The 11,614-nt window shown below is 43.1% G+C and overlaps 1 protein-coding gene across 1 annotated transcript; it reads left to right on the forward strand.

Moving 5' to 3' along the window:
* The first annotated feature begins 861 nt into the window (after nucleotides 1-861).
* Il17a (interleukin 17A) lies at nucleotides 862-3,719 on the forward strand. Its single transcript, XM_050124065.1, has 3 exons — nucleotides 862-888; nucleotides 1,973-2,184; nucleotides 3,482-3,719. Exons 1-3 carry the CDS (start codon nucleotides 862-864, stop codon nucleotides 3,717-3,719), a joined length of 477 nt encoding a protein of 158 aa, XP_049980022.1.
* The last annotated feature ends 7,895 nt before the right edge of the window (nucleotides 3,720-11,614 follow it).

Below are 11,614 nucleotides of genomic sequence, written 5' to 3' on the forward strand. Positions count from 1 at the left end.
GTCTCTACTCCCCAGGACTTCAATTTCCCCATTGTCTTTTTTCAGTCTCCATCTCTCTTTTGGATACCTTCTTCATCTCATCTAGTCAACCACCGTGTTCTTCTATTTCCGTGCCTTCCCCTCCTCCTAAAAGAAAGGCATGCGACTGAACGTCAAAGCAGCAAATGTTAACAAGTTTCTTGATAACATATGGCAGCCATGTCTTCACTGGTAAATCTCATGTCTCTAGCTACTCTAGTAACTAACTGGACTTTGTGATTGTTCCCTGCACAGGGGAGACATTTAAGAAAATCAGTTGTTATACTCAGTTAAATAAAACACATTCCATCATTGTGAGATTATTTATTTGGTTTGTCTGTTTATATAGCAACACCTTGAGTGTTTGGTGGAATGGTCTCTGGTCAGGGAATCTGGTAGGAAAAAGAGGAGAAAGATCAAGTCAAAAATCAAAGCACTTGGCAATCGTTGACTGTCAGGCTTCTATTTTCCCACAAGCCATTAAGATGGAGCACATGTCTGCAGCAACTTCAGATAACGTCCATAAACACATCATGCTGAACCACAGCAAAGTACCTCTGCTCAGCTCCCTGTAAGTAGCGCTCCTTTGCAGAGTGAACTTCTGCCCTTCCCCGTCTACCTTGAGAGATACATGATGCCCTGCCCATCATGAGAGGGTGCTTCCGCCTGACCTCATTACAAGATGGAACCTTTACTCCAGTGGTGTCACCCCCAACCCACTCTCAACGTAAGTGACCACAGAAGGTGTAAAACCCTATAAAAAGAGAGAAGGGAGCACCCCACTTCATCCACCTCACCCCAGGCACAAGCTCATCCAGGGCCAGCTGATCAGAAGCAGCAACCATGAGTCCCGGGAGATCTTCGTCTCTGGTGAGTCCTGCACTAATCTTCAAGGCTCTTGTCGATTGAAACCAGGTCATGTTGCTGCATATGGGTTATGAAATGTTGGACTCTAACTGTGGAGGCCCATGAATCTGTGTACGCAGAGCCAGAAATGAAACCTTTGGTAGATGCCTAAGTCATTGTACAGCCTTTTGAAGACCTGATAAGTATCAGTCAGAAAGATGAGGTTAAACCTGAAAGATACTTCTGATGGCATTAGCCCACATCAGAAACGTCACGTGGTGAGACACAATGAGCAAGAGTGTCTGTCAAAAGCCTGTTTTCCTGAGTGCAAAAGATTTGACGTTCTCTCTTGTCAGTTTTTGCTCTTTAATCTAGACTAAAGTGGGTTACTAAATCTTGCAGATTTGAAAGCTTTGGAAGTAATGTCTGTTACCATTGTTTTATACCAAAGTCTTAGTGCGTTCAAACCACCTGATTCTAATTAGATACATGCATAACTGTTTCAGAATAAAGCTTTACATTTTTAAATACTTAACTTAAAAAGTATGTTCTGAAATCTGATTCTCATTATAGAATCAATGCGCGCTATTTGTAGAACAACCAGAAAATATACCTAAGAAAACGTAAGGGGAAATCCAGTTTTTATCTGAAGGGCAGCCGGTATAAAAAACACTGTTTCTAATTCTAACATGAATGCAGACATCACGTAGGACTTCTGCAGCTTGATTGAACAAACACTGGTACAGAAGGACATTTCCTCCTAGACTCAAGGTCATTTGTTGTCCTGTTGACTCATGAGCCAGCAGCCTATGGGATGACATGACTTGACACTTTTTCTAAAACCACTGCCGTCTAAAGTACTGCATTCCTATACTCAGTCGCAAGAAGTCTATAGGAAACTGATTAAGAATAAAATAAATTCTACATTTTTAGCATTATTTTGGTCATCTGAAGAATTTTTTTTTAATTTAAACTGTTTTACATTGTTGCTTAGATCTTTCCAGAATGTAGCATGTTTCCTATAGTTAGCTATATATTCATCGTAACGAATTCGCCAGCAAAGCCCGTATACTAATCCAGTCCCCCATCACTCTGGTTTCCCTTTCAGTCTCTGCTGCTGTTGCTGCTGCTGAGCCTAAAGGCTGTGGTGAAGGCAGGGTTACCTATCCCACAAAGTTCGGGATGTCCAAACACAGAGGGCAAGAACTTTCTCCAGAATGTGAAGGTCAACCTGACAGTCCTGAACTCCCTTAGTCCGAAACTGAGTTCCCGAAGGCCCTCAGACTACCTCAACCGATCCACCTCGCCCTGGACTCTCCAGTACGTAAGAACTCCAGACAAAAATTTGTGTTTTTCTGCTTTTTGATTCATTACACAAGCCCTGAGCATGATTTCCTGTGTTCCACCTAACCTCACACTCCACCCTAACCTGTTAGAGTTGTCACTAAAGGCAAACATCAACCCAAATTAATGAGAACAGTGATTCTAGCACCTGTGAGAGCTAGTCAATTTTTTGACTTTTTGGAAATTCTAGACCCTTACCACAGAGCATTAATGCCTGTGTTTTCTCTATCACTCCAAATCAATAAGCGCAATTCTAGCATTTATGAGCCATCAAGTTGATTGCTGACTTTTTGGAAATCAGAGCATTTATCATAGGGCATTATGTTTCCTCTACCGGAGCTTCAACTGAGGAGGCTTGCTGAAAATAAATTAAAATTAATTGGGTATTTCTGTGTCTGTCCTCAAAAAGCTTGAAAAGTTAAAACATGAAATCTGGTGGAGGAAGTATTGTGTTTGGTATTTCTTCCCCTTTGGACTTGACATATTTTTGCTGTATGTATTTAGACCCCACTGAGGGGTCAAGACAAAAAAAGTTGTTTGATCATTTGAGTTTATATAAATTAAGTTTCCAGTGGCAAGGGACCTATTGATTCATCTGTCTATAGGATTTCTCCATTTCCTCTGCTCCCAGTATTAAGGATCGTTCAATCAATCAATCAAAAAGTCTAAGTGAACTATTTATTCAGTTTGTATAAGAGGCCTTTTGTCTTTGTTTTCAGCTTTTCACATAACGTTTGGGCTCCATCTCATGAAGTGTTCTCAAATAGAATTCTGACACATTCCCTCTTTCAAAGACCAGCTTCACCAAGTCGGGGAAAACAGCCGCCTTAACCCTTGATGGTTTAACCCTTTGTCTCTTCCCACAAATCAAATGTGCCCTACAATGTACCTTTTATGTTGTGTCAGTCCTCATGGTGGTCCTTCGTGTATTTTGTTTATCATTCAAGACATTCTTCTGAAACCCTTCACGAACTTGAAAATCCAAGTTTGTGATACTGGGGATGTAGTTTAGTGACAGAATGGGCGTCTGCCTCATGGGAGACACCGGGTTTGATCCTTATCGCTGCAAAAAGAGGAGGTGGGAGATGAAGAAGGAGAAGGAAGGGATGGGAGGGAGAGAACCTTGACTTTCAGACAACCCAAAGTTCTTCAAGCCAAAGTGTAGCGATTTTGCAGAGCTCCTATTTGTCACGCTATGCTAGTCCTCCCTTCCCCTGATCCTGCTTTTCCTTCCGTTTAACCAGAATTCACTTTCCTTCCGTCTCCCCTGCAGCCGCAACGAGGACCCTAACAGATATCCTTCTGTGATCTGGGAGGCACAGTGCCGCCACCAGCGCTGTGTCAATGCTCAGGGGAAGTTGGAGCACCACATGAACTCTGTTCTCCTCCAGCAAGAGATCCTGGTTCTGAAGAGGGAGCCTGAGAACTGTCCCTTCTCCTTCCGGGTGGAGAAGATGCTGGTGGGTGTGGGCTGCACCTGCGTGTCCTCCATCGTCCGCCACGTGGCCTAAGCCCAGACCTGAGACTGGGCGGCAGTTAGGACAAGCCACAGCCCCTAAGAAACTCCCCTGCTTCTCAGCAAACTCATTTGCATTCTTAGAACAGATTGTGTGATTGATACTCATCAATACTGATTCAGTGACAGTGATTCAGATATGGAGTCAGAATTGTCTGCCCTCCTCCTTGAGGATGGGGTTTAAAGGGGCGCCAGTTTGCTTCTTGTTTGCTTTAAATTGTGGGCTTTGAATTATTTATGTATTTAATATGTCCTGAGATAACTTTTTTTGGGCATAAGTTATTTTAATGAATTGTCTACCTTATTACATCTTTCTCTGAAGAAGACAAAATCTAAGGGTCAAAAGTTTTATTATTTAACAGGTGGAACCTATATTTATATGAGTTATTTATGGATCTATTTATTTTTCTTAAGGCTTTAAAGAAAGGATAAAGAGTATGAGTATCAGATCTGCATAGGGAAGTCCTGGACAGGATAAATATTAATTGAAATTTTGTTTTTACTGTTTGTGTATTAAAGATTGCCTGCGATGAATTGAATGAAAATGAAACTGAGTTTTGTGTTATTAGCTTGTTTTTAAATTATGGAAGCTTCAAAAGTATTGGTTGATTTAACTCCCAATTCCATTAAAACTTTGTAGCAATATCACTGTAAAATTTTTGGATGAAAGCTTCTTGCCTTAGTCTTTCTTTTCTAAAGTGTGCGGGTGGGTAGGGGTTGGAGAGGTGGGTCAATGACTGAAAGAACTTCTGTGCTATCATGAGGACCTGAGTTCAGGTCCCAGAACCCATGCAGCAAACAGGTAATGCCAGTTCCATGGAGGGTTAAAACAGGAGAGTCGCTAGTCTTACTGTCTCTAACATAACTGAGAAAACATAAGTCCCAGGTTTAGAGAGGGACCCTGCCCTGAAAGAATAAGACAGAGTGATATGGGGGATATCTGTTATCCTCTTCTGGCTCCTGCATGAGCACGCACATGCTCACAAATATAAAAAAATAAATAAATCTTTCCCCCCAAAAAGTATAATCAGCCCTCATGTGTATAGGCTCCCCCGCATCCTTGAATTTAATCAGTTGAGGATCAAAAATGTAGCTAGGATGTACAAGACAGCTTTCCTAGATAAATGTAGCTGCTACCCCTTATCAAAGAGACCTCGCTTTACAGCAAATGAGACTGGAGGAAGAGATCAGCAGATTACAAGCAGCCCAGCCCCAATTAAGACATCTGCAGCACAGCTCCTGCATCTGTGTTTCAGGGAATATAATGGAAGAGGGGCGGAAAGACCGTCAGAGCCCGGTGTTGGGAAAGACGACTGGAATTGAGGGTAATTGTTGGGAGGGGGGCAATGTGAAAACCTAGTGCAGTGGAAACTCCCTGGAAACCTCAAGGGTGACCCCAGTGAAGACCCCTAGTAATGGGGGATGTGAAGCCTGAACTGGCCAGCTTCTGTAACCGGACAAGTCTCTCAGCAGTGGGGCTGGGACACCAGTTCAGCCACAAAACCTTAGATCTGTCTGTCCTGCCTCCAAGATGTCCTGGGGTAATGGTGGCTCAGAAGCTGTAGGAGTGGCCAACAAAGACTGGTGCAATTGGAGGTCCGTGCCACAAGAGGGAGTCCAGGCCTGACAGCCCAGAGATCCAGTATAGATGCAAACAAGAAAGGGGGGCGGGGGGGCGGGGATTCAATGCTATTTTTGCTGTATTCATAGATCGGGGCCTGCCCAATGGTTATCCAACAACTGATGGGAGCAGGTGCAGAGACCCACAACCAAACACTAGGTGGAGTCAAGGGAACCCCACAGAGTAGGGCATTGCAGGAGCCAGAGGAGTCAAGGACACCAGGAGAACACAGCCCACAGAACCAATAAAGCAGGGCTCTTAGGGACTCGTAGAAACCGAAGCAACAATCACGGACCCTGTGTGAGTCTGAGTTAGGTCCTCTGCATATGTATGGTTGTGTAGCTGAGTGCTCTTGCGGGATTCCAAACAGTAGCAGTGGGGATTATCTCTGACTCTTTGCCTGCCCTTGGAACCCCTTTCCTCCTACTGGGCTACCTCATCCAGCCTTAATTTGAAGGGCTGTACCTAGTCTTACTGTTATGCCATTTTCAGATGATATCCCTACGAAGCCTGCTTTTAAATTTTTTAAAGGGCTATGGAGAAGGAGTGGGTCTGGGGGAGGGGGGAGGACTGGGAAGAGTAGAGGGAAGGAAAACAACAGTTGGGATGTGTACTACCTGGTTGCATGTGTTAAGACAAGCTAGAGTCAGCAGAGAGGAAAGAGCCTTAGTAGAGGAAATGTCTCCATGAGATCCAGTTGTAAGACATTTTCTCAATTAGTGATCAATGGGGGACGGCCCAGCCTATTGAGGGTGGACATCCTGGGTTCTATAAGAAAGCAAGATGAGCAAGCCAGGGGAAGAAAGTCAATAAACAGCTCCCCTTCATGCTCTCTGCATCAGCTCCTACCTCCAGGTTCCAGCCCTGTTGACTTCCTGTTCTAACTTCCTCCAATGATGGTCTACAATCTGGAAGTATAAGCCAAATGAACCCTTCCCTTCCCAACTTGCTATTTTGGTCATGGTGTTTTGTTACAACAATAGAAACCCTAACTAAAACAGGGTATAATGTATGAGAGAGGAATTTAAAAAAAAATTATAAGCCAGAATATCAGAAAGTCTGGTGTGAAACAGTATCTCCTAGAAACAGCTGCATAAACAAGACCAGAGCAATGCCAATATCAATGAATATGCTAACATGGAAGAGAGGAAATCTCATGGGGTCCCAGCCCTAGGCAAAGAACTATAGGCAAGTAGTGACTTCTGGGAAAAGGAGAATCAGCCTCTCCTAGAGATGAGCCCTCATTGTTGTCTAATGTACAGTGGTCGGAACCTGAAACTACATGCACACCAACAACAAAACTGGACTCAGCAGGTTGTATTTACATATATTCATGCATGTACATACATGGATATGCATATATATGCATATAGCAATAATAAAACAAAGGAGACTATCAACTCGAGAGTGGGATATGTAGAAGAAGTTCAAGGGAGGATAGTTGGGAGGGTCTTGAGTGTGAAAAGGAGGAGGCCCAACCTTTCAAAGGCTTCCCCACCTCAAATCCACCACAAGAGAGATTCCAGCAATGGATGTTTGGAAACCTATTAGTCACTTGTCTTGACACTGATAATATAGCTGAGAGAAACACTTAAGAAGGAAAACACTTATTTTGGTTTACAGGTTCGGTTTTGGCCCAAGGCTATGAGGGAGCCATGTGGAAATCATGGCCACAGGACGATGAGGCTGGGTCCTCACAATTCCACTGACCAGGGATCAGGGAACTTGGACAGAAGTAGGACTTAGTATAAACCCAAAGCCTGCATCCCAGAGACCCACCACCTCCAGTCAGTCTCTGTCTCCTAAGGGCTCCACAATCTGCACCAAACAATACTATAAGCTAAGGACCAAGCTCTCGAATGATTGAGACTATGGAGGACATTTCACAGACAAACCATAAAAGAGACAAACCACATCCAGGACTATACAGAGAAACCCTGTCTCAAAAGAACAAAAAAAGAAAATGCCTCACAGACATGCCCTAAAAACAATTTGATGGAGGCAATTCCTCAGTTGAGAGTTCTTGCGAGTGTGTCTTCCTTCTGTTACCTCCCTCTCATCCTGCCTATCCTGACTACCATTTCTCTGGATGGTCTCAATGCATCTGTCAATGCTACCTACACACAAAATCAAAGATATCAAAGTACTCAAGTTGTCTGGTTTTTTTCATGCCACTTTCTGCCTAGTTATTCTAAGTGTACTGCAGTCCCTATGGGACCTCTGTGCTGTTTTCACTGCTGAGTTCACTGTCTATGCTTTGGGGCCCCTCTGCCTGAATGCCCTAACCACTCTCCCTGCTGTTCCTATCATTCATAACCCTCCCTCCCCACACTGCCTTGTTCCTGTGTTGTAATGAAGGCATGTGGTGGAGAAAACAGAGTAAGAACAGAAGAGACTAAAGGACGTGCCCAAAGTCTTACTTCCTTCTGCCAGATCTCATCTCCTAACGGCTCCGTCGCCTCCCAATATCACTAAAGGCTTCAAACCAAACCCCTAACATGTGGGTACACAGAGTACCCTTGCCCAAACAATAGTGTGCCTGGTTTTGTTCCTGCTTCTTTACACACTTCAAGCTTCGCTCTTTGTGTGCTCCAACAAAACTCTCCCCTCCACAGTCATGGGGACCTCATAGTCTCAGCATCCAGGTTTCATGTCTGTTGCTACCTTGAGCAAGATGCTGTGAGGAGACAGGGAGTGATTAGAACATGGGTGGTCCCAGACAACAAAGACAGCTTACTGATGCCCCTATCTCAGAGTCTCCATGATGGAGGAAGCTCTGATGAGAGGCATTGAAGAGTTGTCTTCACCAGCTTTGTAATTTGGTTGTTCTTCCATTGAAGCAAACCCAAACGACCAAATTCAGTTCATGTCCTTCCTCAGAATATGGGTCCAATGTGACAGGGATGGTCATTGTATTTTTTAAGTGACATTAGCAGTTATTTGGAAAGAAAAAAAAACATAGGTGAATTCAAAGCTTAGTAACAGTGTGCCTATCTTCAGAGAAATTGCATTCTGTGGGCATAAGGGGCAGTAGGAGAGAAAACAGCTATAAAGGAAGAATAGGGGTATTCTGAAGAGATGGCTCAGTGGTTAAGAGCATTTGTTGCGCTTACAGAGGACCCAAATTATGTTCTCAGCACCCATGTCCAGCAGCTCACCACCACCTGTAACTTCTCTTGGGGATCCAACACCCTCTTCTAGCCCCTAAGAGTGCACAAACCAACACACAAAAGAATATATATGTATTAAGTATATACCTAAAAAGCAAATAGCCATTTAAAGAAATAAATAATTGAAGTCCTACAGAAGCTCACAGGCTAAACGCCTGAGGTGGCTTTGTCCTTGAAGATTATAGGTATCAAAGACTTTTAGAACATATTTTTACACATGAAATGGGAAGAGAGGGGAAAAAGAGAGAAAGGAAAGAGACAGAATAGACATGTGTTTTCCTGTTTAAAATTGCAAACCCATTTTTTTATTAAAATTTATTTAACTTTATGTTATGTGCATTGGTGTGAAGGTGTTAGATCCCCTGGACCTAGAGTTACAGACAGTTTTGGGCTGCCTTGTGGGTGCTGGGAATTGAGCAAAAGATCTCCAGAAGAACAGCCAGGGCTCTCAACGGCTGAGTCATCTCTCCAGCCACCCCACCCCACCCCACCCGACAAGCCCATCTTTTTAAAAGAGATTCAAATCCACAGAGCCTGTCACAAGAAGAGCCGCTAGGAAGAATAGTGCTCGGCACTGACAGGAGAGACCCAGAGACTTCAAGGGTGGATGTTTAATCCCACGCTATCTCATACGCTCGACATCATTTCTTATCAGAAGTCTAATTTAGGGCACAGGTGACATAACTGGTTCTCAAAGCAAAAAAAAAAGTCATTCTTAGTGATGTTGGGGAAGTGGACATGTTTGTGGTTAAATGCAAAGAGGCTTCAAACAGCTCAGATCAAAGGTGGCTCGTCCCTCACATGCCTCTTCCTCAACTACCACAGGTTACGCTCATAAATTCCTGGAAAGAAGATTATGCACTGTGGTTTGCTTATGCCCATATGTCTGCCGAACAAGAATGGCGATGATGATGATGATGATGATGATGATGATGATGATGATGATGGTGATGATGGCCAAAAAAATACACTCATAAACTCACACATATTACAGACAAATGTGTCATTGGTCCAATGTTTATTACTGGCAAGACAAAGTTGGGATAGCTGATGCATTTATTCTTCTTTGTTCAGAGCTTTTCTGGAGAAGTAAGCCCTTAACTAACTCTTACTGCTGACCGTCAGGAAGGTTATGAAAACACTGAACTGGAAAGGTTTGAATGGTCTTCCGCTCCACTTCTCTGCCAAAAGAGTAAACGACCTGATATTGGTGCCAGCGATATGGCTCACTGAGTGAAACTACTTGCTGCACAAGCTTGGCAACCTAACCTTAACTCCTGAAACCAAGTAAAAGAAAGAAGAGAAACAGTTCCACAAAGCTGTCCTCAAAACCCCACATGTCTGTCATAGTATGTATAAACACACACAGCAATTTTTAAGATAACATGATACCATTCACAAGCCAAGCAATAATATGAAGTCAACTTCTAAAGAACTTCAAACATGAAAATCTCACAATCATTGTCCCCCAAAAGCAAGAAATCCTTCTTTTTGTGTGTATGTGTGACTTACTTTTTTATATTAAATTTATTTATTTATTTTTTAAAAAACTATCTTTTCTTATTTTACATATCAATCCCAGTTCCCACACCCTCCCCTCTTCCCACTTTATCCACCTCCCATCTCCATTCCACACACACCCCCATCCACTCCTCAGAGAGAATAAGGCTTCCCATGGGGAGTCAACAAAGTCAAGCGTAGTGCTTTGAAGCAGGACCAAGGCCCTCCTCACTAAATCTAGGCTGAGCAAGGTATTCCTTTATAGGGAATGAGTTTCAAAAAGCCAGTGCAAGCAGGTGTGGGAAGAAGAAATTCTTCTTAATGTCCAATTGAAATCTTGGATTTTGTCCAATGTATAAAAATTCAAGGGTTATCTGGAGGGAGATGCAATGAGACATCAAAGAAGTCATATACTTTACATTGTAATTTGGAAAAACTACATAGCAGTGTTGGCCATATAACACCATGATAAGGTATGTTATTTTGCCAAATTGTGCACAATTTCGTCTAGATATGGGGAGGAGGGTCTTGTACCTGTCTCAAGTGAAGTAACAGACTTTGTTGACTGCCCAAGGGAGGTCTCACTCTCTCAGAGAAATCAATGGGAAGTAGGGTGGCAGGAAAGTGGGGGAAGGCAGGAGGAGGGGACGGAGAGAGAACTGGGATTGGATGTAAAATAAAAAAAAAATTGTTTTGAAATAAAGAAGCAAAGTCGCCTAGTGAGTGAGAAAATGGTGACGGTGAGTAGAGAATTGAAGAGCGTATCAACCAAGATAAATTTGGAAATTAAACGTAATAAATTAGTAACTGTCATACAGAGGCAAAAGTAAATATTCGATAAACTTCTGGGAGAGTAGGAAAGCAAATGGATAGTTGGGTGGTTTTAGAGGTCTCCCTGAGGCTGGTGGTTATGTATTTAAGTAAAAGTTAGTCAACAACGGTTGTATGCTTTTCTCCAGTCACAGGCAGCAGTGGGAGTTCAAACATAGTAAAAAGACTCATATGCAGCAGAGTTTGGGATGTTGAATCTCAGCATCTCACTTGGCACTTGCGCAGCTGGCAGCCTCAGAGGAAGAGTCATTGCTTGGAAGTTTTTTTGAAAGGGCAGGTTTTGGAGAGGAAGGAAGGCCACATGAAACAGACAAAAGACAGAGAACATAAGTGATAGGTTTTCTGCAATCCAATAATAAGTTTCTTTGCCAATTCTGTAAGCCAGATTTTACTTTTTAAAATAAAAAGTAAAAGCCCAGTATATTTGAGCAAAGCAGCTCCCAGGTGCATTCTCCAGTTTCCAGAGATTGGGGCAGGGAAAGGGACCAGAAGAGAAACCACATGGCCATTGTAAAGGGGGAGAGGCTTACATACCCTGTAGACAAAGGGTGTCCTCTACAAACTGAGTTTGTGCCCAATTATAATCTTTGGGTGGGCACTTGGGCAGCTGGCAGCCTCAGAGGAAGAGTCATTGCTTGGTAGTTTTTTTGAAAGGGCAGGTTTTGGAGAGGAAGGAACGGCCAAATCAAGCAGGGATGAGGTAGAGATTCCCACAGAACATCATGCCAAAGAATGGTTGCAGTCACTGCCATAGGTCCAAGCTGAGCA

The sequence above is a fragment of the Alexandromys fortis genome, unplaced genomic scaffold (assembly GCF_014885135.2).
Source record: "Alexandromys fortis isolate MF-2015 unplaced genomic scaffold, M_Fortis_MF-2015_v1.1 scaffold_207, whole genome shotgun sequence".
NCBI classification, from domain to species: Eukaryota; Metazoa; Chordata; class Mammalia; order Rodentia; family Cricetidae; genus Alexandromys; species Alexandromys fortis.